The sequence below is a fragment of the Meleagris gallopavo genome, chromosome 15, assembly GCF_905368555.1.
Source record: "Meleagris gallopavo chromosome 15, MGAL_WU_HG_1.1, whole genome shotgun sequence".
Classification (NCBI taxonomy): Eukaryota; Metazoa; Chordata; class Aves; order Galliformes; family Phasianidae; genus Meleagris; species Meleagris gallopavo.
Window position 1 is genome coordinate 15,248,314 of NC_139418.1, and position 21,761 is coordinate 15,270,074.

The window sequence follows — 21,761 nt, forward strand, 5'->3', positions numbered from 1 at the left end:
GCAGAGCTTGTTCTAACAAACAAATGTAAGCACATCACCCCTGCACTCTTCCAACAGCTGGGGACAGGAATCTGCCCAGGTCAGATTCCTGGGAAAGCACTGAAACAGAGATGTTTATAAAACTCTGGTCTATATTCCCCTGTACACATATGGGAATAACCAAGTGCACTCTTTCCAGTATTTAATTCTCTCTTCTCTCAGGTTTTATTCTCACCTCCGCTATTTTTTTTCTTTTTTTACCTTGTATACTTGTTAATTTGAGAATTTCTTTCTTCTGTTTTATATGCATTTAGCTCCTGTTTCCATGTATTCAGACACCTTTACTGCAACTTCCTTCCCAGCAGCAGCACCTATTAACTGAGTCTGATCTGCATCCTACTGCATTTCTAGTAGAAAATGACAAGCAATAGTTACTATACATATTTTCCTACTCCAAACAGTATAAGGCTAACTCAAAGAAAATGTGGAAGCAAGGTATAAAACAGGTAAGTTCTTCGAAAAGACTGTTTCTGAAAAATATACATTGAAATTATTTTTTATTTTTGCTGGAATTTAAAAAACATAGGAATATTGACATTGCATTTAAAAACCCCAGGAAGTTTAAAGACTAGACATTGTTTCAGCTCTGAAATCCAACAGAGCAAAGCTGGAAATCACAAGAATGTTTCCTTCGTGCCCTTCTGTTTGTTTTTAGGAGATACCAATATATATCCGAACATTTTGAAACAAGATTTCTAAAGAAATGTCCGACTGTCCAAACTTGAAAGTGCTCTTCATGAAATACATCCAAATCTGTTACTCTTCTTGGAGGACAGTGTCAGAAGGTGAAACAATTGCACAAAGTTGTATGAAACATATCAACATCCACTTTTTAACAGAAAGAAACCTGATGTATTTAAAGGAAACCATAAATTTTTAGCTTGAGATTTCTATTTTAAATTTTTAAATGCATTACTGCGTGCTTCTCTTTGTTCTATCCAAGGACTTACTGGATTAACACTGGCAAGTGTTACATTATGGGTGTTTTTATACTGAATGTATGCTGTTAATATCATCATTACTTCCCTTTTCCGTATTGAAAGTAAGACACAAACATGAGAATAACAGACAATTGTAAGCAAATGGAAATGGCCATTTGAATTACCTGAAGATTGGAAACCAAAGTTGTAAATTTATACAGCTATGATGCAGATTGTACGATTTGTCTTCACCAGAATGAAAGCAGTATATACACAGCTACTTTAAAATGACACGTTTCTTCTCAGTGTCAGCTAAGAAAAGCTTTCTACAAAAGTCCTTTTGAAAGTCATCACCTCCAAAGTCGTGCAGCTGCCAGAACAAGATGGTTCAATTACTGCTGTTTATGCTGCAAATAAGTAGAGTGAGGAAAGCTAAACGGTTAGAGTAAGGAGTCCATCACAAATACTAATGATTATGTGGATGAGACCTCAAAAAAAAAAAAAAAGTCAGTTCTTGCCTGTCCCAGTAATGTGGTAGCTTACTGACTGCAATGATAGTCAAATTCCGTGGATCCAATTCATAAATATTGTTATCAATTTCTACTTAAAGCCATGTCCTAACAGTAACAAAGACAACAACCCCAAGGACAATCACATTAAATGTGTATATAAGAACACTGTAAAATTGTGACAAAGTCATATATTCATTACAAAAGAGGCTTCTCTCTTTTTTCTTTCTCTCTCTGAGTATTTCTTTTTAAATGAAACAGGCTTTCATTCTTATGTCAGAGAATGAGAAAAAAATAAAATCCTAAAATTCTGATGTTTAGAAAAAAAAAAAACCATGGAAATTATTTTCGTACTACAAAACATTCCACTTTACAAAAAAAGAAAAAAAAAGAAAAAAAAGAAAAAAAAACACTGAAGAGTTATTCTGTAACCTGGATCATAAGGACAAAATGGAAGACAAAAGGGATGAGAAGATTTAAAAACCAGACCTCAAGTATTTCTCTCTGACATTAGATGGACATTTGTACAGGGAATTTCTGTGAGTGGAACCAGCCAGAGAGATACTATGGATCAATCAGGAAAAAATCCTGCCTTTATTTTGGTGTTTTATCATTATTCCAGTATAAACTGATATGATGTGAATCCTCCCCGCAATATGAAGCAGGTACATTCTAACAATTTCCAACACAAATCCCAACACTGTTTAATTTACTTAACAGCATAGCCTGTCAGGAAAATTAAAATCATTTTATTTTATATTCTTTATGGTGTAAAGTATATAAACTGCACTTTTAAATTAAGTCATGCTTTGCCAAAACTGGTCTGCTTTAAGACTGCTAACTTTAGTGGAAAGAATTAAGATGTCTCAGCAAATATCAATTTTCTGTTAAAAAATGTCCGCAAGACAAAATAAAAAAAAAAATCTTAATTTACAATAAGCAGTGTAAACAGCAAAAACAATAGAAGCCACGAAGTCTCACACACCAGCCACCAGCAGACAGATTGCTCCAAGTACTCAAAGAACTTTGTATCTTCCTTTGTTGGTTGGTTGGTATGAATTTTGCTGCAAATAGAGGAGAGAATAAATAATGGTTAAAAGCAAAAATGGAGAAATTAATTGCAATAAAAGCTCACTCATAATAAATCCATGTTACATGTAAATAAGCAGTCCATTAGCAACCTCCTTCCTTTGTGAAACATTTGTGTGCAGAGGTCAATAATTTTGAGAAAAAAGTAAGTCTTTAAAGACTCCTTAAAAGGAAAACAACAAAGGCAGTAATGTAACATAGTCACACTTGGGCTATTTCAGAGGAAGCCATGGTTTCCTCAGCCACAGAACTCACACCACTATTTGTCAAGAAGTATCTTATTGGGAAAAAAAAAAATGTACACAGCTGATTATCAGCTGGGTATGCTGTAATGCTATAGCAAACTAAATCTCTGAGGACATACAAAGGATTAAAATAAGGGGAATAAATTCTCCTCCCCCCCTGCTTGATGGTATTGAAATTAGGAAATAAATGAAGAGTTGATTATTTAAGGGGTGCTCTGCTAAGGTGTTATCTCCATCTGGTGGCTGGATAACAGCCATATTGAACAAAGTAATGTATTTTCTGGGCTGCTCAATGATTTTTATTTTTATTTTTAAACTTCTACAGGTTCCAGTCCCTGGTATTAATATAAACGTGTGCCAGAGTACCAACATTTGTAGAGATCAATTTCATAAAGCATTAGTTGAAGCATTTTCTCTCTGCATTCTGAACATTTCACTCACCAATCTAATAAGCTCCTCTTTTATAAGTCGTGTGATTTCTGCCTTTGCTTTCTGTACAGCCAATTCATTGGCACCTGAAGACAAAAAAGTTAAACGATGTTGGCTATTTTCACAAACACTGTAAAGCCAAATATCCTCAACTATTTGTTGATGAACACATTAGTATTGTATAGAATGCCTGTTGTAAGGACAGTCTGTTGTAAGGAAAATACTTAAAACAGACAGTTGTAAATTACAGTATTCATAAATAAATGTATAAGTATCTTTAAGAAAGATTGCACTCAATCACCACAAAGCTTGCAAAGTTTCTGTTGCGGTAGTTGATATAGTTTCTTATTCCTTTTTCAGCCAAAACCCATAAATTCAATTTTTCTCTTTATTTCACGTGGTCACAAACAACATTTTTGTGCTTATTTCTCCCCCAAACTGATCTCATCAATGTTTGCTACTGTTCTGTAGCAGGTCAGCCTTCTCAGGAGCAGCATCTCTGTGCTCCCCGTGGATCATCTGCCAAAGGGTACTGAGACAAATGAATGCTTCCTTAGTAATTACATTTATCTGCCAAGTAACCACAGCAAGTCTGTAACCGAGCATCCAAACACTTTGACTGTAGAGATTCCATGCTTAATAATGAAACTAGAGTAGTATATTTCATTGAAATATTTAAAGAAAAAATGCTTACTCTCTATAGCCAAATAAATCTTTCGCTCTCCTTCCTTGGGTTCTTTGCCTGGAGGGAAATAAGTTCCTCTGATTGTAATAGCAGCTTCAGAATATTCACTGATTCTCTGTAGCGCTTCTTTGGAGGTAACTTTCCATCTGGCAGTCTGCAAGGGAAAGGATACAGGAGAATCAACAAGCAGAAAAGCATCAACACAACAGCATTTCAAAGCATAGTTGACCTTTTAGACAAACAACAGTACTACAGAAGCAAGACCTCCTAAAGACCTTCTGTTTTACTACACTGGAAGTTTAAAACCTGTAACTTCTTACAATTTTTTGAAACAGCACTGAAATATTTTATTTAATACTTTTTGCAGGAAGACTAGACCTCCAGGGCAAATATTCTGTGTACTTCCATTTAACAAAAAGGAACAGTATCAGAGTCATAGATAGTAGTATGACCTCTCAAACATAACACTAGACAGTGTCAAAGGTTTGGATATGAGAAAGTCAGTAGAAGAGGGTAAAAAGATTTTTGTATAGTAAGGGATGCTTGTTTTGGGGATATTGTGTGTAATACATGTAATACATCCAAAGCACTCACTGCCAATACACTGAAAAGTAACCACAGATGTAGTGATTTCAACTAGAATAAGAAATAGAAATAAAACATGTTATTGGAGTGACCGTTGTCCAAGCTGTACTTGTTAAACAATGGTCATTAGCAAAATGTTTACTTGCCTGTGGGAAGTCATTGATCTCTAATTCTTCTTCATATCTCTTAAAAGATTCATTCTGTCCACCATCCTGTTTCTCTTCCTCCTGCTTCTCTATAGGTACGTAATTCAGCTTAGCATTGATTTTTTCAGCCAATTGCTCTGCAATGGTCTTAGCAGATACTGTAGGAGCTTGAATTGTGCCTCCCCTAAGGATAGCATTTGTAGCCTGCTGCATCACGTCCTGTAAAAACCAACCAATCAAAAAAAGAGAAAGAAGAACAGGTCCATGTTGAAAACAATGTAATCCAAACAAGTCCCACGCAAGCCAGCAAGGGTTTCATTAAAGCTTTCTACATATTATAAATGCCAACATACAAATACATCTTCAGAATGTCCCTGCGTACAGAAGATCTTAATTGTCTTTCACACCTCCAGCTCAAAATACCTTTGGAAGTACTAGACCACGTTCCCCAAGTCCAAACTGTGCATTACGTGCTACAGCAGATAAAGATATTCTGCAGCTCTGCTAAAATCAAATTCATTTCTCATTACTGATAAAATTACACAATTTGATTTCTTTTTTGCCAAGGCAGACAAAATATTTCCACTTCCGTATTAAATTAGCTCAATTACTAAAACGACAACTTTCAACTGAGACAGCAGCTACATAATGAGCTACATATTGCAGTATAACATCAGAGAGAAGAAACAATGAACAAAACAGCAGTCACAAAATGAAAAACTGTTTCACTGTAAAGGGCTTACCTTAAAATGGAAGGGGACAAATACTTGTGCCTCTGCTCCAAGATTCTTCTGGGCATTGATTCTCAAAGCCAATCTTTTAGCAATTTCCAGTTTTTCTGCATTACCAGCTGATGGCGTAGGAGTGTTTGATGATCCTGGTGTTCCCATGTCTTTTACTCTTTTCTTTGAATTGAACATGCTTTCAATTTGTTCATCAATCTGACCAAAATAAATATTATTAAATCACTGCATTTACCATTAAAAATCATCTTAAAGACAGAAAACACTAAGGACAATTTAGTTCACACGGTTCACAGGTAAATCTTGCATAAATGATGGAAGCATGCTCAGAACTACAGAACAAACTGAACAGATCTACTAATCAGGAGTAAGCTTGAACGTAGCATTTACTTGCAAGTTCACAAAAATGAGTCTAACATTTTGAAAGAGATCTAGTAAGGATTTAGAAATAGAAAAAGGCCACTGTGAATTTCTTTAAAACACAACACATTAAAAAAAAGTTTGTAATTGAAGGCAACTGCAGTTTGGGACAATTGTCCCATTTCATTTATGGAAGATTAGTATCAGTATTAACCTCTGTGACATTTACATCACTACATATTTTATGTATAAAACACCAGTTGGTCAGGAACATATTTTCAAGATCTTCATAGGAGAGCTATACATCTTCTCTATCGAAGAATACACATCTACCCATGGAATATAATTGATTAAATCAGCAGCATGGGACATGTCATAACAAAAATCCATGCATTCTGCAGCATGCTCTGTAACCTACTGGAAAAAAACAACACATGAATACATTGGAAATCCTCAAAAAACTTCAGGCACTTACATCAACAGCTGTATCTTCATCATCTGAATCTTGCAAGCCAAGAGCTGCTTTCTGTAGCTTCTTTCTTTCATTAGCCAAGGCCTGTTCTGTTTCATCGAATTTAAAGCCTTTGCCAGAGAATCCGCTGCTTTTTTTAATCAGCTTTCCCTCCTAAAATAAAAACAGTGTGTTTCCATCTATAAATTGAAGTTTTAAAATCAATTTCCCAAAGTAATAAGATAACTATAGAAATACAAAAATAATTAAAGTTACTAAAAAAGCAAACCCTAGATGTTTAGAAAGCTCTTCAAATTTTCAATACTGTACTTTACAATGAAGTACGATAAAAACAGTTGTGTTAATTCAGCAGGCAGAAGCAATACACAACCGGGATTTTGTACAAAAAGCAACCAAAACCAACCAACAACAACAAATCCCTAAATCTCAAAACCTCAGCACATGTGTGTGCTCTCAATGAACTCAGCAACGACTCACAATTGTACAGAGTGCACAACCGGACCCACAGCATTAAACACAGAGCAAAGTGCACTACGGAATAAAAGATTACTTACAGCCTTCTGCTGTTCTTTGAAGTCAGCCCAGAGCTTCTCTAAATCAGCAGGAATTGGATTCCCAGATAATTCCAAAGCCTTGATGATATCACCAGCATACCGAGCCTGATCCTCAGTAATGAATGTATATGCAAATCCCTGGTCAAAATTAATTTAAAAGATGGTAAAGAACAACCTCTACAGAAACTTTATCTCTAACATTACTGTCATGCCCTTGAAGAGATGCTGTTTTTTCTGGTCAATAAAAATAACTGTGATATTCATGCTTTTTTTTTTTTTTTTTTCTTTCAGTGGGATTGTAGAATGAATAATGTGATTTCCCAGGAAGTTGATATAGAGGTAATCAACCACAGATGGCAGAAATTGAACTCTTTCCTTTCAACCCTTTCATGGTTGCAAGTTCAGAAAAGAAAACCTTAGTGAGGCCCATTTGCAATGGTGAAAAACACCAAACTTTAAGCTACAAATGGAATTTAAAAGGACATCCATATGGCAGAAGAAAATATAAATTCCAACTTCCGCAGTGCTAAAATTCAGAGTGTATTTTACACATCATCTCTCAAAAACCGTAAAGGCACTCTAAAAGAAAACCTTCTTCACATCAATACCAAAATATTCCCTCTGTAGCTACCCCTCGAGAACACCTTTATCAAGCAGTAAATAAGGCCATTTTTTCAGTACTAACAATAACAGGCAAGTGATTACACTTACTTTATTACCAGCTCGTCCAGTTCGGCCTGCTCGGTGCACATAATCTTCATAATGGTTGGGACAACTATAATTGACCACTAGCATCAATTGTTTTACATCCAAACCCCTCGCTGCTACAGATGTGGCCACCAGAAGTTTGCAAGTTCCATTCTTGAAATCATTAATTATGCTGTCCCTGTCATACTGATCGATGCCTGCAGGAAACCAGACACATTATGAAGCTGGGCCTTTATTCATGTTTATTAACTACCTTCTGATTTTGACTCAAAAGAATTTGTGCATCAGTCAAAATACTCTTCAACTTCAAAAACTCAAACCCTATGAAACATTTCCATACATTTACACTCACAGGCAATATAAATTATCCAGGATAATAAACCTCTATCTAGTCTATTATCCACAATAATTCAAACTTCAGTTTTCCCATTACAAAATCCTGCAAAGTTTTGAAATAATTTCTACTTGACTTCATATTTCAGCTCAGATCCCATCTGGCAACTTTGTCTGGTTACTAAAGGCAATGGAACACTCAAAAAAATGAGGATATTTTTTCCCCTTTTCCAATGTTGCACTACATGAACAGTGATTTTGTACTTATTGGTTGTTGTACGTTCAAGAGCACAATATTCATATTGAGACAAATACTCTGTGATGGACAACATCCTACAGAGATGGCCTCTTCTCACTGCTAAACTACTTCCATTATATTACCTCTTGAAGGCAGAAAAGTGAGACAACAGCTGCTATTATTGTGGAATTTTAAACAACATCTCACATAATACTCCCTCAGCTGGTGTTCACTACTCTACATTACGGAGCTAGTAATGTTCCCTAGGAAGTGTTAACATTCAGTTCACAACCCCATTGCATTGAGACAAGATTTGGTATCTGATGACATCTCACAGGGAACTGAAGAAAACTGTCCCATCTGTTTCAAAATTAAGAAACAAATATATTTCCCCAATTACAAAGCAAAAGCTAATTATGACAAAATATTCTAATCTGGTACTACCCAGGAACTAGGCAAGATGCTTTCCTTCCTCACTACTCCATATAGGTATTCTAGGTTGGTGATCTTGATGTGAGCCCTTAAAATTGCAGATTACCTCCATGAAGAGACAAGCAGGGATAAGAAGCTCTCATTAAATCTTTCAACAACCCATCAGCGTGTTCTTGTTTGTCCACAAATATGATAACTGATCCTTTCTCCTGATAATGTCCCAGAAGTTCTAGTAGCTTTAAGAACTTATTCTCCTCTTCAATCACAATCTGGAAAAAAAAAGAAAAAAAGGAGAAAGCAAAAAGAATATAAATTGTACCTTCAGTCATTAAACACACTCAGGATAAAAGGCATAAAAATAGCATAATAAAAAATCAGGAACAGGAGGTCGCTTTCCCATGCTGCATCCATCAGTAGTGGCAGAACTCACCAAACATCTAAGAATAAAAGCTCCTTTTATATTGCTGGAAACCTTCTGAAAGAAGATAAGCAAAGTGGATGTGTGATACTTACAACGTGCTGCTCCACATCAGAACAGACAACACTTCTGCCTCCAACCTGCACTTCTATGGGTTTACTTAGGATTCTCCGAGCTAATGCCTCCATAGCTCTGGGAAAAGTAGCAGAGAACATGACAGTCTGACGGTCAGGCCTGACGTTGTCTACAATGCGCATTACCTGGTTTAAGAGAACATTTCCTGTTAGTACTCAAGTTCTGTAACTGAAATTCATATATATATAGAGCTGTCTTATTTAATAAGTTAGGTAATGTATGGATTACATCGAATACAAAATATTTCTTTGCAGATTTCCTCTTGGGACCTAGGTGACACTGCAAGACAGGTTGGAGTCAACAGGAAGTTGAGTGGTAACGTGCCAACCCCCAGCAACCCAAAAGAAAACCTAAGACTTGCTGCAGAAACTCTACAGCTCAGGAGACAAAGGAATGGTTTTAGTTTTGGAGGACAATATAGCTGAAGAAAACTGAAAGAGCTCTGGCTGCCCAAAGCTGCCAGCAACTACTGTCTAGCATGTCTAACAAACACATGTATACAGATCAGAGAGAAATTACGTTCTAATTAAGAATTTATCAAAACTAAAGTGTGAGGATAATGCAAAAATGAAAATATTCGTTTAAATTGTCATCTATATGCAGCACATTCTGTTATTGGCAGTCTAATAGTTACATCGCATAGCGTACTGCAAAATCCTTTAAGTGAAAAGTAGCAGTTCATAGCATTTTCAGGCATATCATCAGTTACCTGAGGCTCAAAACCCATGTCAAACATTCTGTCTGCTTCATCAAGGACAACATATGTGACTCTGCGGAGATTTGTCACCCGACCTGAGAAAGGAGAGGAAAAAGCACATGGGAAACAAAATCAAATGGAAATTTAGTTTCCCTCAGGAATTTATTTATATATATGTATATATATATTTAAATGTTACGGATATTCTCACTATCTTCCAAGAAATGCATTAATTACTTTTTTTAAAAAATTCACTAAAAGTGAATTTCAATGTTCTCATTTTAATCTCAAACATTCTGGGAAACGTGTAAAGTATGCACTAGGCCCTTTATTTTGTCAAACTCTTCTCTTGCATACCATCATAGGGCCAGAAGAACCTGTAAAATTCAGAAAACTGCCCTCGCCAAAACACATCATAAAACTAAGACTGAGATGAAGCAAGGAGCCACATCAGCCATAATCTGACAGCGCCACCTAGAAAAAAACATATTAGAGATTACAGCGCATGTGTGGAAGGCAAAGTCCAGTGCTAACTGTTGCAGCCTCAGAAAAATTCCTTTTATACATATTATCTGTAATGCTTCCTTGGAGCTAGGAATAACTATTTGAGGATAATCAGTAATTCTAGTTAACTGCTAATAATATGCATAAAACAGAGCAAGCGGTCTTTTCCAAACGAATATATAAAGATTTAAACCTACCCAGTATCACTACCAGATTTAAAAATAAGGACCACCCCAAACTCTGGGACAGCTGGAAACAAAATGAGCAGGTTGTGTATCTGCAAACATTTGCAGCTGAGGATGAACAGGATAATTAACACCCTTCCCAAACGAATACCTAAGAGGTTCCCTTTCATCAAAAGGATTTAACTCAAGGATTTAGCAATCATATTCTCAAAATATATAAATATGTGGACATATTCACTTCCAAACAACTGCACAGTGACACTGTCGAGTGCTCTCAAAATGAAATATATGTTTTCATATTCTCTACGACCAAGACTGAGGCTTCTGCCTATCAAACTACAGCAGAATTTGGTCCTTTCAGCTTCAGCAAATTGCAGCAGAAGCTTCCAATTATTTTATGGGGGTGATTTAGCGCTGCGTTTTTTAAAAGGAATTCACACTTAAGTAACAAAATACATATTTATTAAAATCTACATTATCTACTTAACACCCTTTCTCTTCCATCCCCAAATATTAACTTCGTAAATTGACTTGGGAACAGCATTAATGTACCTACCTTTGACGATTTAAGTCTTGGAAGCCCAGTTCTATATCTCTTGAAGGTACTTTTTCCACAGAAGTTAAATAATGTCAACAGTTTAGTAGAGGTTTTGATGTGGAATAATTTAATAATAAAACTTTATCTAGCAAGCATGCAATGGTTACACTAGGACAAAACCTCTTAAAGCTGCAGTGTCTCAGTTCAAACCAACTTGAATACTTGATGCAAGGTCAGTTCTTTCACAATCATGTAGGGAGGGCTTTTTTGTCTGGTGGTTTGGTTGTTGTTTTTTATTCCAACAGATAAAAGCAGCCAAATACTCTTCAAGTAGAAGCGAGTAACTGCTGAGCTACACTAACAATAATGTCAGACCAATGGGCAGACACAACAAGTAACTGTCAGATAACCTCTTATCAAAACAACTTGAAGGTAAAAATTTGGAACACCATGTTTTACATTTAACAAATATTCTCAGAAACTCTTCAAGAATGCAACACTTCCTGTCCTCCCCCAGAAAAGCCAAGCCAATATATGATTACACCTATTATTAGTGCTGCATATTGTCAATAGCTAGATAGTGCAGCCTGAAGAGATATAAGAAAATTCCATAAAAGCATTTAGCAAAATACATGATCTTTTGAATTTGTTAGAATTACACAACAAATATAAAAAAATTCTCCATAGGAAAAGGTTTTCTACTCACCATTGTTAGCTGCTAACATGTCAATCATACGTCCAGGTGTGCAAACAATAATTTCAGCACCTCTTTTGAGTTCAGCTATCTGATTTTAAAAGACAGTAAACTCAATTTAACAAACTATTAGTGTTGTTTCTTTAAAAAAAAAGAAACACGTATGACTTCACAAAAAAGCTACATACATTTTCAATTACTTTTGTATAGATGTTTCATTAATGTAAACTGCTTATTTAATAGACTTGGCAATTTCCTTAAACCTCTGAATTTCTTTAAATCTTGAAAACCTGAAGAAGTTACAGAGGGGATAGGACTTCCACTACAGCTCACAGCCTGTATGAAGTACTATGTGTCATGCAAGTACAAGTGGTGTATTCACAATGTTTAAAAGCCACGCTCCGATAGACACAGGTAACCAAAAGATCAAATTTCCATAAATGTGGAGCAGAAAAATACCCTGGAAATTAATCTCCAAATTTCACCGACATGCAATATTTGATAATGCAACAAATCAAAGCCAACATTCCTGGTTCTTGTTTGAGATGACTCCTGAGGGGAATACTCACAGAAATACAGCTTCTTGCTCATTTTCCAACCACCACATCTCACAAGTAGTTCAATTATCGTCATGCTCAGTGCACGTATAAGGTCTTAAATTTTAAAGACCACACTTAAGAATTTTCAAAAATATCGATATGTTTAAGACTAAGTTATGTGCAAGCACTTAAGCTTTTACATTAGTGCTGTTCATACAGAGAAAGTTCAGAATAAAGGTTGCAAACATACCGGATTTTATGGGAAAGAGAATTAACTATATCTGCTTCAAAAGTAGCATTGACTAACGAAGTCCAAGAGTAATTTGACAAGCAATGTATGTCTTTTGCATACCTGTTCACTAATTCCTGTTCCTCCATAAACACAAACAACTCGAAGCCCAAGGGTCTTTGAGAACTTCTTACACTCCTTGGTAATCTGCAAGGCCAACTCACGAGTAGGTGTCATAATGACAGCTGAAATGCAAAGCATACCCATCATATGTTGTAATAGAAGAAATGCTGTTATTTAAGCAATAAAAAATAAGCTTTTGTAATGAAGTTCAAAGCATTTGCATGAGGTATACGCAGCTCGCTTTCTAGCTTACTAACATAAATTATTTATTACTGTAACATAAATTATTATGTATATATTACTTAGTATTATTTTAAAGATGCAATTTCAAGAAAGAGAGCTCTGACAGCATGAGGATGAGGCAGAAAACATGTAAAAGTTTTAAAATCAACCAAGGCCTCCCTTGCAGATATATGGATATACAAGTGCTCTTGATACAACATTAAATAATAGAGTGACCACAAGCAACAACAAACAGCACAGTGCTCGTTAACTAAAGCTGTTCACTAGTGGATTATAGGAACAGTAAGCATTTATCCCCATAAACAAGAGAAGAACTGAAGAATCTTCTAAAGCATACGACTGAGCTTTTGTTTACTTAAATAGTATTTTTGAAAATAAATGCTTTGTACCTATGGGACCTTCTCCTTCTTCTAAAGCTCTCTGATCCATAATATGTCTGAACATGGGCAACAGAAATGCAATAGTTTTTCCACTTCCTGTTTTAGCAATGCCAATCAAGTCGCGACCATTCATAATTGCTGGGATAGCTTGGCTCTGAATGGGTGTGGGTTTCTCATAGCCGTGTCTTAAAGGGGAAAAAAAAAAAACATTAAAAAAAGAGATTATAAGACCAAAATATGATTTGACAGACACACATCAGTCATGCTAGGAGAGATTTACACATTCATATTTACATCTATGGATCGGCATCATTCTAAAAACACCTTAAAAATGAGCAGCAACATGATACAAATGGCAGAAGGAACAGTTTGTAACAATGTTTTAATACTGACTGCAAAACCTTCGGATGACTACACACACAACATCAGCAGACATGGACATGCTGCTTTATGCAGCGAAGAACGTTTTTCTCACATATGTATGATAGAACACAATAAACAAAATCAAGCACTGCATTGGTTGTATGTCACTTGCTTACTTTTTGAGAGCAGTAAGAATCTTCATGGAAATACCACACTGTACCCAGGTTTTTATTGGTTTGGGGCAGCCTTTTCCCTTGACTGTTATTCCCTCCATCTCCAGTCGGTACACATTCACCTCTGAAACAGAGTTTGCATTAGAATAGAATCAAACCTGACATTTATTTGCTACCTTGAAGAATGAGGTTATCAGTAATAGGGATCTGATTCATTTTCATTCTGTTGTTCAAAAAAAATTCTCTCTCCCATCCAAATTCTCTTCAAAATTACCACAAAGTCTTGAACTGTACAGTACTTTTTTGCTCCTTTCTTCAAGAATACTCCATGCTGAATCAGGATTTGCTGTTTCCCTACACATCAGAACGTGTTCTGCTCATACTTGTACTTACCTTCTTGTGTCATTTTAGCTAGTTCAGGTACTTCAACATAGAAGTTTTTCCTGAAGGGCTCATATTCTATTTTTCCATGATCCACTGGTTCTAGCAGCTTTCTCTGCTTGGTCTGATAGCCAGTTAGGGCAGTCTGAAGATCAACTTCCTCTTCTTCTGAAGAATACTGTATAGATTGTAATTAGTGTAAGTTGCTATTAATGACATCCTGAGATGCTGTTATTTGTTTATACAGAAACTTGACTCAGAAGCAAGAGCTTTTCCTTAGCCCATTAAACCAGACACTGAAAATCTGCTCTCACTATGAGAGGAGTCCAAATCATTCTTTCATCAATTTATTTCACGTTTCTCCCAAACCTTAACTTTCATTGTTCCAAACACAAGACATTTCAGTTACCTCCATTGCATCTTGGTCATTCTCCATGAGCTCCCCTTTCTTCTTTTCTGTCTCTACAACTGCCTTTTTGGTTGTCACCACGGTTACTACTTTGGTAACAGTTGGTCCAGATTTCTGTAAAAGAAAAAAAGTTAATAGAAAGTATTGCATTATCACATAGAAGAAATGCTGTATAAAATATACAGAATATTTGTACTTCTGAACGCATTACGCCGTTTTTTCATACATTATCTTTATGAGGATAATGCTATCAGCTTATTGAAAACATCAGAAAATTCAAGTGAAGGCAAACGATCACTAAATGGATCTAACCTATTTCTTACCTTCTTTTTTCCAAAACCATTTCCACATTGAAACACAAAGCTCCTTTCAAAAGACAAATATTCCAGTACACAATTTTACCTTTTCACTCCCACCTCCACCCTTCACACTTCTCATATTGAACTTCTTGACCTCTTCTTTTACTTCTTCCATATAAGCATCCAAAGGATCTAACTCTTCATCTTCAACTTCATTGCCTTCCTTTTCTCCTTCTGCAGTTTCCTCATCGTCATCTAATATGATTAAGAAATATGGGAATAAAACAGAGGAAAAAGAGTTCATATGTTAAATTGTTAGTCTGCCCAAATAATTACAGTCCATTTTTATTACTGTATCATTTTTCTTCATAAAAAATTTCTCCAGTTTGTTAATCTCAATAGTACCTTCAAATGTTTGAAGCCATGACAAGATTTAGGCTTTGCTATTTCATGGGTCACATTTTGAAAAGTCATTAAATGCTTTAAAGATAATAAAAATATTATTAGGAACAAACGTGTTGTAAATGTTACATATAAAATTGAAATACCATCATCATCTTCCAAACTCCATTTTTTTCCCTGTTTCATCTCCTCGATTTCTTTTTTCAGTTCTCCAATGTTCTCCATAGCCTTCTTGCGTTGCTCTTCCCTCCACTTCTCCACTCTTTCTTTTCGTTTTCTCATCTCTTCTTCTAGTTTGTTCTGATCAAAATTCTATGACAAGAAACAATCAAACAGTGAAAATTAACGGCCACTGGCATTTGTCTAAACTTCAGTCAAAGGACCTTTCCAAACAAACGTTACTGAGCACAAAGCTGATCAATGAGCATACACAGACCTATCACAAGAGTAAACAAAAAACACTAACAGCAAATATAATGCTTTAAAATACAAAATTCAGCTGTTTTATTTTTCACAATAGTAGCACGTACGCAATTCTTAAAATAATAATGAATTAAAAAATTCCTTTATGAACAAAACTTTCCTCTTTTTTTATTAGAGCAGCACATTGTATATCACTGAGTTTCAACTCATTTTAGCCACGGATCCATATAAGACTGAAGATCCATCTTGTTGCTCTCTACTTCCAAAAATCCTTCAAGAACAACAACAAAAACGTGACCCATCTATGCATGGGAAGCCCTTGCTGACAGCACAATAGGAACAGAACGTTTCTAATGGCAAGAACTAAAGCACACCCTCTGACAGGAGTAACAGGAGAGGGTGGGACTCTCTCACTCAGCAGGGATTCTGGCCAATCCTGTTTCTTTTGTTAATACAGTAATCTATGACTATCTTAACTCCTGGTTTATACATTTAAAAGTTAAAAGATTATCCTAAGAGCTCCTACCTCAGTGGCCACAGTAGATGCACTGGTATCTTTATCTTTCTCTTCTTCCTTGTCATCTTTCTCTTTTTTCTTTTCTTTGGAAACTTCCACACCTTCTGTCCTTTCTTTAGATCTTGATCTGAAAGGTAACAGCAAAGATTTCTTAAAACATTAGTTTTTTTCTCAGGGGGGAATAAATGTGTTGGATAGAACCAAAACCATGAACACCATGAACAGGGCTGTGTTTTCAAATATCTTATGAAGTGCACAGTATCTCCTAGAAAATCTTTCTCTGTTTCATGGAAACTGCCAGAAATGTACAACCTATTGCAATTTACTTGTTCACATGCTCTGGTTATGTTTTTCTCATTTCTTCATAGGGCCAAGCTGCAGCATTCAGTTCCAGAACACTTAGTACAGACACTCCAGTGGTTCTCTTGTTTGTTCTACACCTCTTTGAAGACAGCAGTTTGAAAAGTGATACAAAAAAAGTCCTGTTTGTTCTATTTCTAGGGGAGTGTAAAGCGATCTTGCTCCTTGCTATGGAAGTTTGAATGTCCCTCTGCAAATACACTGCTGTCTGAAGGACACTGAAACACCTCTCTCTGGGAAAAGCTGCTTATAGAACTCATATGCAACATGCAGACTTCCATTTAAAACAAAGCCCACTTACCATAGATTTTATTATCATAATGTGCTTCCTATTATAAAGAAATGTATCTGAACCAAATGTTTGCTAGCTCATAACAATAAATGTAAAATTCACGTTAGCCAATTAAATCTCATTAAGATTACTTCACAGCCCACTGAATAATTCTAATGCCGGCCATACGATTATCCTAAAAGACTTATTCCAGCTGCTCATAATTTCTAAATTTTTGTCAACCTGCTTGTTCTTTATACAGACTGTTGTTAGAACTTATGGACCTACTACTCATTTTACAAAAACATTCCCACAACAAACAGCATGAGAAATAATTAATACATACACAGAATAGCATTTACACACTCTCAAGTGAGGAATACAAAAATACTTAGTCCATCAAGGGACTTTAAGTGATGGGAAATTACAGTACCCTCAGAAAATTCTCCTTGCTCTACATACAAAATCTTTGGTTGGTTTTGCCCAATGATTCCTTCCAGTGTATCAGTATGTTTACAGTAGCTAGTTACTATGATATGGAATGTAACAAGAGAAATGAAAGAAGGGCAACAAAGGGCAACAAAGTTGGTGAGGGGTCTGGAGCACAGGCCTAATGAGGAGAGGCTGAAGGAGCCGGGAATGTTCGGTCTGGAGAAGAGGAGGCTCACGGGAGACCTTACTGCTGTCTATAACTACCTGAAGGGAGGTTGTAATGAGCTGGGGGTCGGCCTCTTCTCTCGCGTAAGCAGTGATAGGACTAGAGGGAATGGCTTCAAGCTGTGCCAGAGGAGATCCAGGCTGGATATTAGGAAATACTACTTGTCTGAAAGAGTGGTCAGGCACTGGAATGGGCTGCCCAGGGAGGCGGTGGAGTCACCGACCCTGGAGGTGTTCAAGGAACGTTTGGACGCTGTGTTGAGGGACATGGTTTAGTGAAAGCTGTTGGTGATCCGTGGATGATTCTGGGTGATCCTGTGGGTCTTTTCCAACCTTGTTGATTCTATGATTTATGAACACAAATACCTGTTTTCTGTCTTCCTGTTCTTGCTCGGACTGGGGGATCGAGACCGTCTGCCTCTACTTCTGCTCCTGGAGCGCCTTCTCTCTCGGCTCCGCGATCTTCTTCTCTCCCGACTCCGTTCCCTTTCTCTACTCCTTGAACGTCTGCCCCAAAACAAAGTGCACTTGCTTAGCATGTGACAACAGCATCATTTTAGCCTGCTACTAAGGAACAGGTTTAAAAGGAATCCAATAATCATCAAGATCGCTAAGAGCTTACAAACACCAGCACCAAAACATCATTTAAGTAGCAAAAATATTAAGCGCAGTAAAATCTATTACAAACAACAACAAAGTAAACAGCTGCAGAGGAAGAATATCAGTACTGGATAACAAGCATTCTCCCATGTTTGGAACTCATACCTCTGGCGCTTCCTGTCACGAGAACGAGATCTCCTCTTGTCCCTGCTGCGCGACCGCTCCCGTCTGCGATCCCGATCTCTGCTCCTGGAGCGCCTGTCCTCACGTTTTCTTTTGTCAGATGGAGAACGACTTCTAGAGCGGCTCCCAGAGCGTCCCCGCGACGCAGAGCGCTTCCGATAGTGCCTGTTGTAAGGTCACGGAATAAAGGTGAGAGTAAGTTTGAGGACAGTTTGCAGTGGGAAGGGAGGTTAGTCATACCCACGTGAATTATTTATGGTAATTTGTGGTACTTATAAAATTCCTAAACATTTGCAGTCATTTTGCAAAATCAATTAGTGTACACACAACCCTCAGGATCCTGAAATCAGAGGAATGACTCTGGCACGCTTTTGTTTTAGTGTGTTTATATGACCATATCACGAGAACTCTGGAACATCAAAAGCAATGTCCTGTTTAGACATTCCCTAATTTCTATTATGTGCTCGGAAAGACTAAGTCTCTTTGAAGCTATCTCATAAAGTTTGCTGAACATCTGTTGTTGCTGCTGATCCCTATATAACTTTCCTTCAGATAAGCTACATAACTTGAACCTCTGCTCAGAGGAAAGGCTCTCAAAATGCAATTAAAGAAAAAATAAATGTGAGCACGTGATGCCTCAGTGGTCAATGCCTTTAAGATGCTGAATTCAAACAACAGGAAAAAAGCTTTAAGGTGTATGATGGAGATGGGAGATTTTCTCCCTTCACTAATTCTCTCTTATCCCAATCAAACTGCAGGAGACAGCAGTACTTTCTCCCAGAAAATCTTCACATAAGCATACACGTTACAGAGGACCTCCAGTGCACTGTCTCCTCTTTTTCCAGTTCCTATCAGTTACAGCATCAGAATAATTCCCTTGATCCATCCTCCCACAGCCCAGGGCTCACCAATGCTCCACACTCCCCAAGAGTTAGGCTTGGGAAGTGGGAAGAAGCAGAGAAGGCAGGACCTCAAGTCCCCCACATTCTTTCCCTTTTGTCATTGCCAACAGAGTTGTATGACAACAGTATTGGTGCTAAACATAATAGAGTTTATTTCAGCATGTTGGTATATTTTGGTACTGTGCACATTTGGAATCAGTGCAGTAGCAGTGTGACATCCAGATTCTGCCTACCAGGAGTACGATTGAACGTGGAGAATATCTGTCACTGTCAGATATCTTTTCCTTCTTCCAATCTCAGCCACAAAATGCCAAGAGAACTGCTCCCCATCTCCCCCCACGATTTCTTTTTGCATTTTCCTCTACAATGTGCAACAAATCCCGACATCTCATTTCAGTCTGATAAGCATTTCCCTACAGCAAATCCAACACCTACCCTGCCCTTCTCCACCCACTACTCCCTCTCACCCTCACCATTTCTTCTCTCTTTCTTTTAAAACATTTTGAACACTGTAAACCACATTAAACAATTGAGTTTAAAGCCCCATTTTACTTTTTTTTTTTTTTTAATTTGTACAACCTGGTTCACCACACAGCTGCCATGAACTTGCAGCAAAGACTTGCAGAAGGGATGGGGCTTCTGAGAGAGCAAGGGACACAACTGGGACCAGCAAGGGCTGCTTATACAAGAAGAGACCCATGGCCTGGTTTACAACCACGTTCTGTGCGTGCTTTCTGCCAACTTCTCTGTTCGGTCCAACCCTCAAGCCCAAATAAAACCAAACACATTATCAGAATGGAAGCTGTACTGGGGTAAGCAAAACAGTCCTGAGAGATGCAGAGCCAGCACCTGGAGCTGAGCTGCCAGCAGATTTTGTAGCCTGTGGACTGTTAGCAGCCTGTGTTTTAACACTGTTTCAGCGTTAAAATTTGATGATAGATTAAACTAGTCAATACAGATGCAACAACAGCATCAGCACACAGCAGAGCTGGTTTAAAGCCTAACAGCTGTGAGCAGCTCCACAGCACCTGGCAGCAGTGACCGACACACACAAGGAGTTATGACCACCTTACTGCTGAATTAATTAAAACACCAAATAAGGCGTTTGTATCAGCTGTGAGAGGACAAAAGGAATATGGTGATGCTGAAACTTAAATTCCATAAACGCCTCATTGTGGGAATCCAATGTTGTTTCTGCATTAGAATTGGATAATATTTTTTTATTTCGTGGTCTCTGCAGACATAGTTCTTTTTGAGAGGGGGGGGTTTCTGATAGTTTACATCACTTATTTTCTAGAAGAACCCTCCCCAGGAATGCACGCTCTGTATATAGGTGTATATATGTATATTTTGCCATACACATTGCAAGAGCATCCTGCACAAATTAAAAGGACAATTTGTTACATGCCTCAGGGAGTGCCTGAAGAAGGTACTGAGGAAGATCAGGCACTTCCCCTCTGTACTCTTTGTTTAACAAAGACTCTGAAGAAAATCATCATATCAGTATGAACAAGAAGAGCATTGAGACATCTTGGAGACGACAGGACTGACACCAGATAACAAACAAATTAACAAGCAAATAACAAATGTAAACCTTCTGATCAGATTGTGAACCTGGAGTACCCAGCCAGTGGGGAAACAGGGGAGGGGGGGAGGCAAGGGGCGGAAAACAGGGTATAAAGGCTGTCGTGTTGTGGCCATAGGAACGCTCCTGCTTGCGGGACGCCCGCCATTGCAATCGCGAATAAAATCTGCTTTTATCAGAGGTACCGTCCTGACAACAATTATTTGGATATTTCCAACATCATCAATAAGAAACTTTAAAAAAAAAAAAAACTTAAAAAGCGTAGCAGGCTGACGATACCGTTGTTTTTACTTCACACCAAACCCGAGGAGGCCACATGAGCCCCGAGAGGCCCAGACCCGCTGTTTGAGCCCAGCAGCACACAGCACCGCTACGGACCGCCGCTCCCGGGAGCCCGGCGCCGGACAAACAGCCCTGGAACCGGGCTGTGACAAGCGAGAAAGGCGACCGCGCCGGGCCGGGAAACCCGGAGCGCCCCGAGCCCCGCGCCGTCCCACGGCCCCACAGCCCGCTCTCAAAGCCCGAGCCCGGCCTCCCACTGCTCGGAACGACGGAGGGCCGCGGCAGGCGGCGGGAGGACCCAGCAGCGCCCTCAGCGCGCCCGCAGGCCGCCGCGGCCCTTTGTTCCCACACGCAGCCGGCGAGCCGCTACTCGAAGAACCCGCGGGCTCCGGAGCGGGTCTGGCCGTCCGCGACCCCGGCCGTGACCCCGTCGCCCTCACCTGGACTCCCGGCCCATGGCGGCGATGGCGGTGCGGACCTCGCGCTACGAGGCCGCGGCCATCCGGAGCCCCAACACCCGGAACGACGAGGCGAGGCGGCGGGAAGCGGCCCGCGGCACTTCCTGCCCGCGGCGGGGCGGCAGCGCCCCCTGGAGGCCGGAGGGCGCAAAGCCGTCTGAGCGGGCAGGAGGCGAGGAATCGGGGAAAAATAAAAAAAGGGAAGAAAAAAGAAAAAGCAAAGCGTTCCTGCGAGAGGTGCCTCGGAGAGACGGGATAAAGTAACCGCAGAGCCCCAGGTCGGCAGCCGGGCTGCCAGCCGCAGCCTCGCTTCCTGCTCCCGAG

At 38.5% G+C, this 21,761-nt stretch overlaps 1 protein-coding gene across 1 annotated transcript; it reads right to left on the bottom strand.

The window, feature by feature from the left end:
- Positions 1-519: 519 nt before the first annotated feature.
- Positions 520-21,568, bottom strand: DDX46 (DEAD-box helicase 46). Its single transcript, XM_085236794.1, has 23 exons — positions 21,420-21,568; positions 18,193-18,375; positions 17,794-17,934; positions 16,149-16,266; positions 15,346-15,511; positions 14,901-15,052; positions 14,499-14,612; positions 14,102-14,267; positions 13,712-13,832; positions 13,182-13,357; positions 12,550-12,671; positions 11,671-11,749; positions 9,750-9,832; positions 9,001-9,165; positions 8,594-8,756; positions 7,488-7,681; positions 6,777-6,914; positions 6,226-6,375; positions 5,391-5,588; positions 4,648-4,866; positions 3,926-4,070; positions 3,244-3,317; positions 520-2,532 (listed from the first exon to the last, which is right to left on the bottom strand). Exons 1-23 carry the CDS (start codon positions 21,434-21,436, stop codon positions 2,485-2,487), a joined length of 3,132 nt encoding a protein of 1,043 aa, XP_085092920.1. The 5' UTR covers positions 21,437-21,568; the 3' UTR covers positions 520-2,484.
- Between the last annotated feature and the right edge of the window lie 193 nt (positions 21,569-21,761).

Excerpts from the sequence above, each read along its gene's own strand:
- DDX46 (XM_085236794.1), bottom strand. Across the intron at positions 8,757-9,000 it reads CTGATGTGGAGCAGCACGTT|ATTGTGATTGAAGAGGAGAA; the intron begins GTAAGTATCACA and ends TTTTTTTTCCAG. Across the intron at positions 5,589-6,225 it reads ATGAAGATACAGCTGTTGAT|ATTGATGAACAAATTGAAAG; the intron begins GTAAGTGCCTGA and ends TATTTTGGTCAG.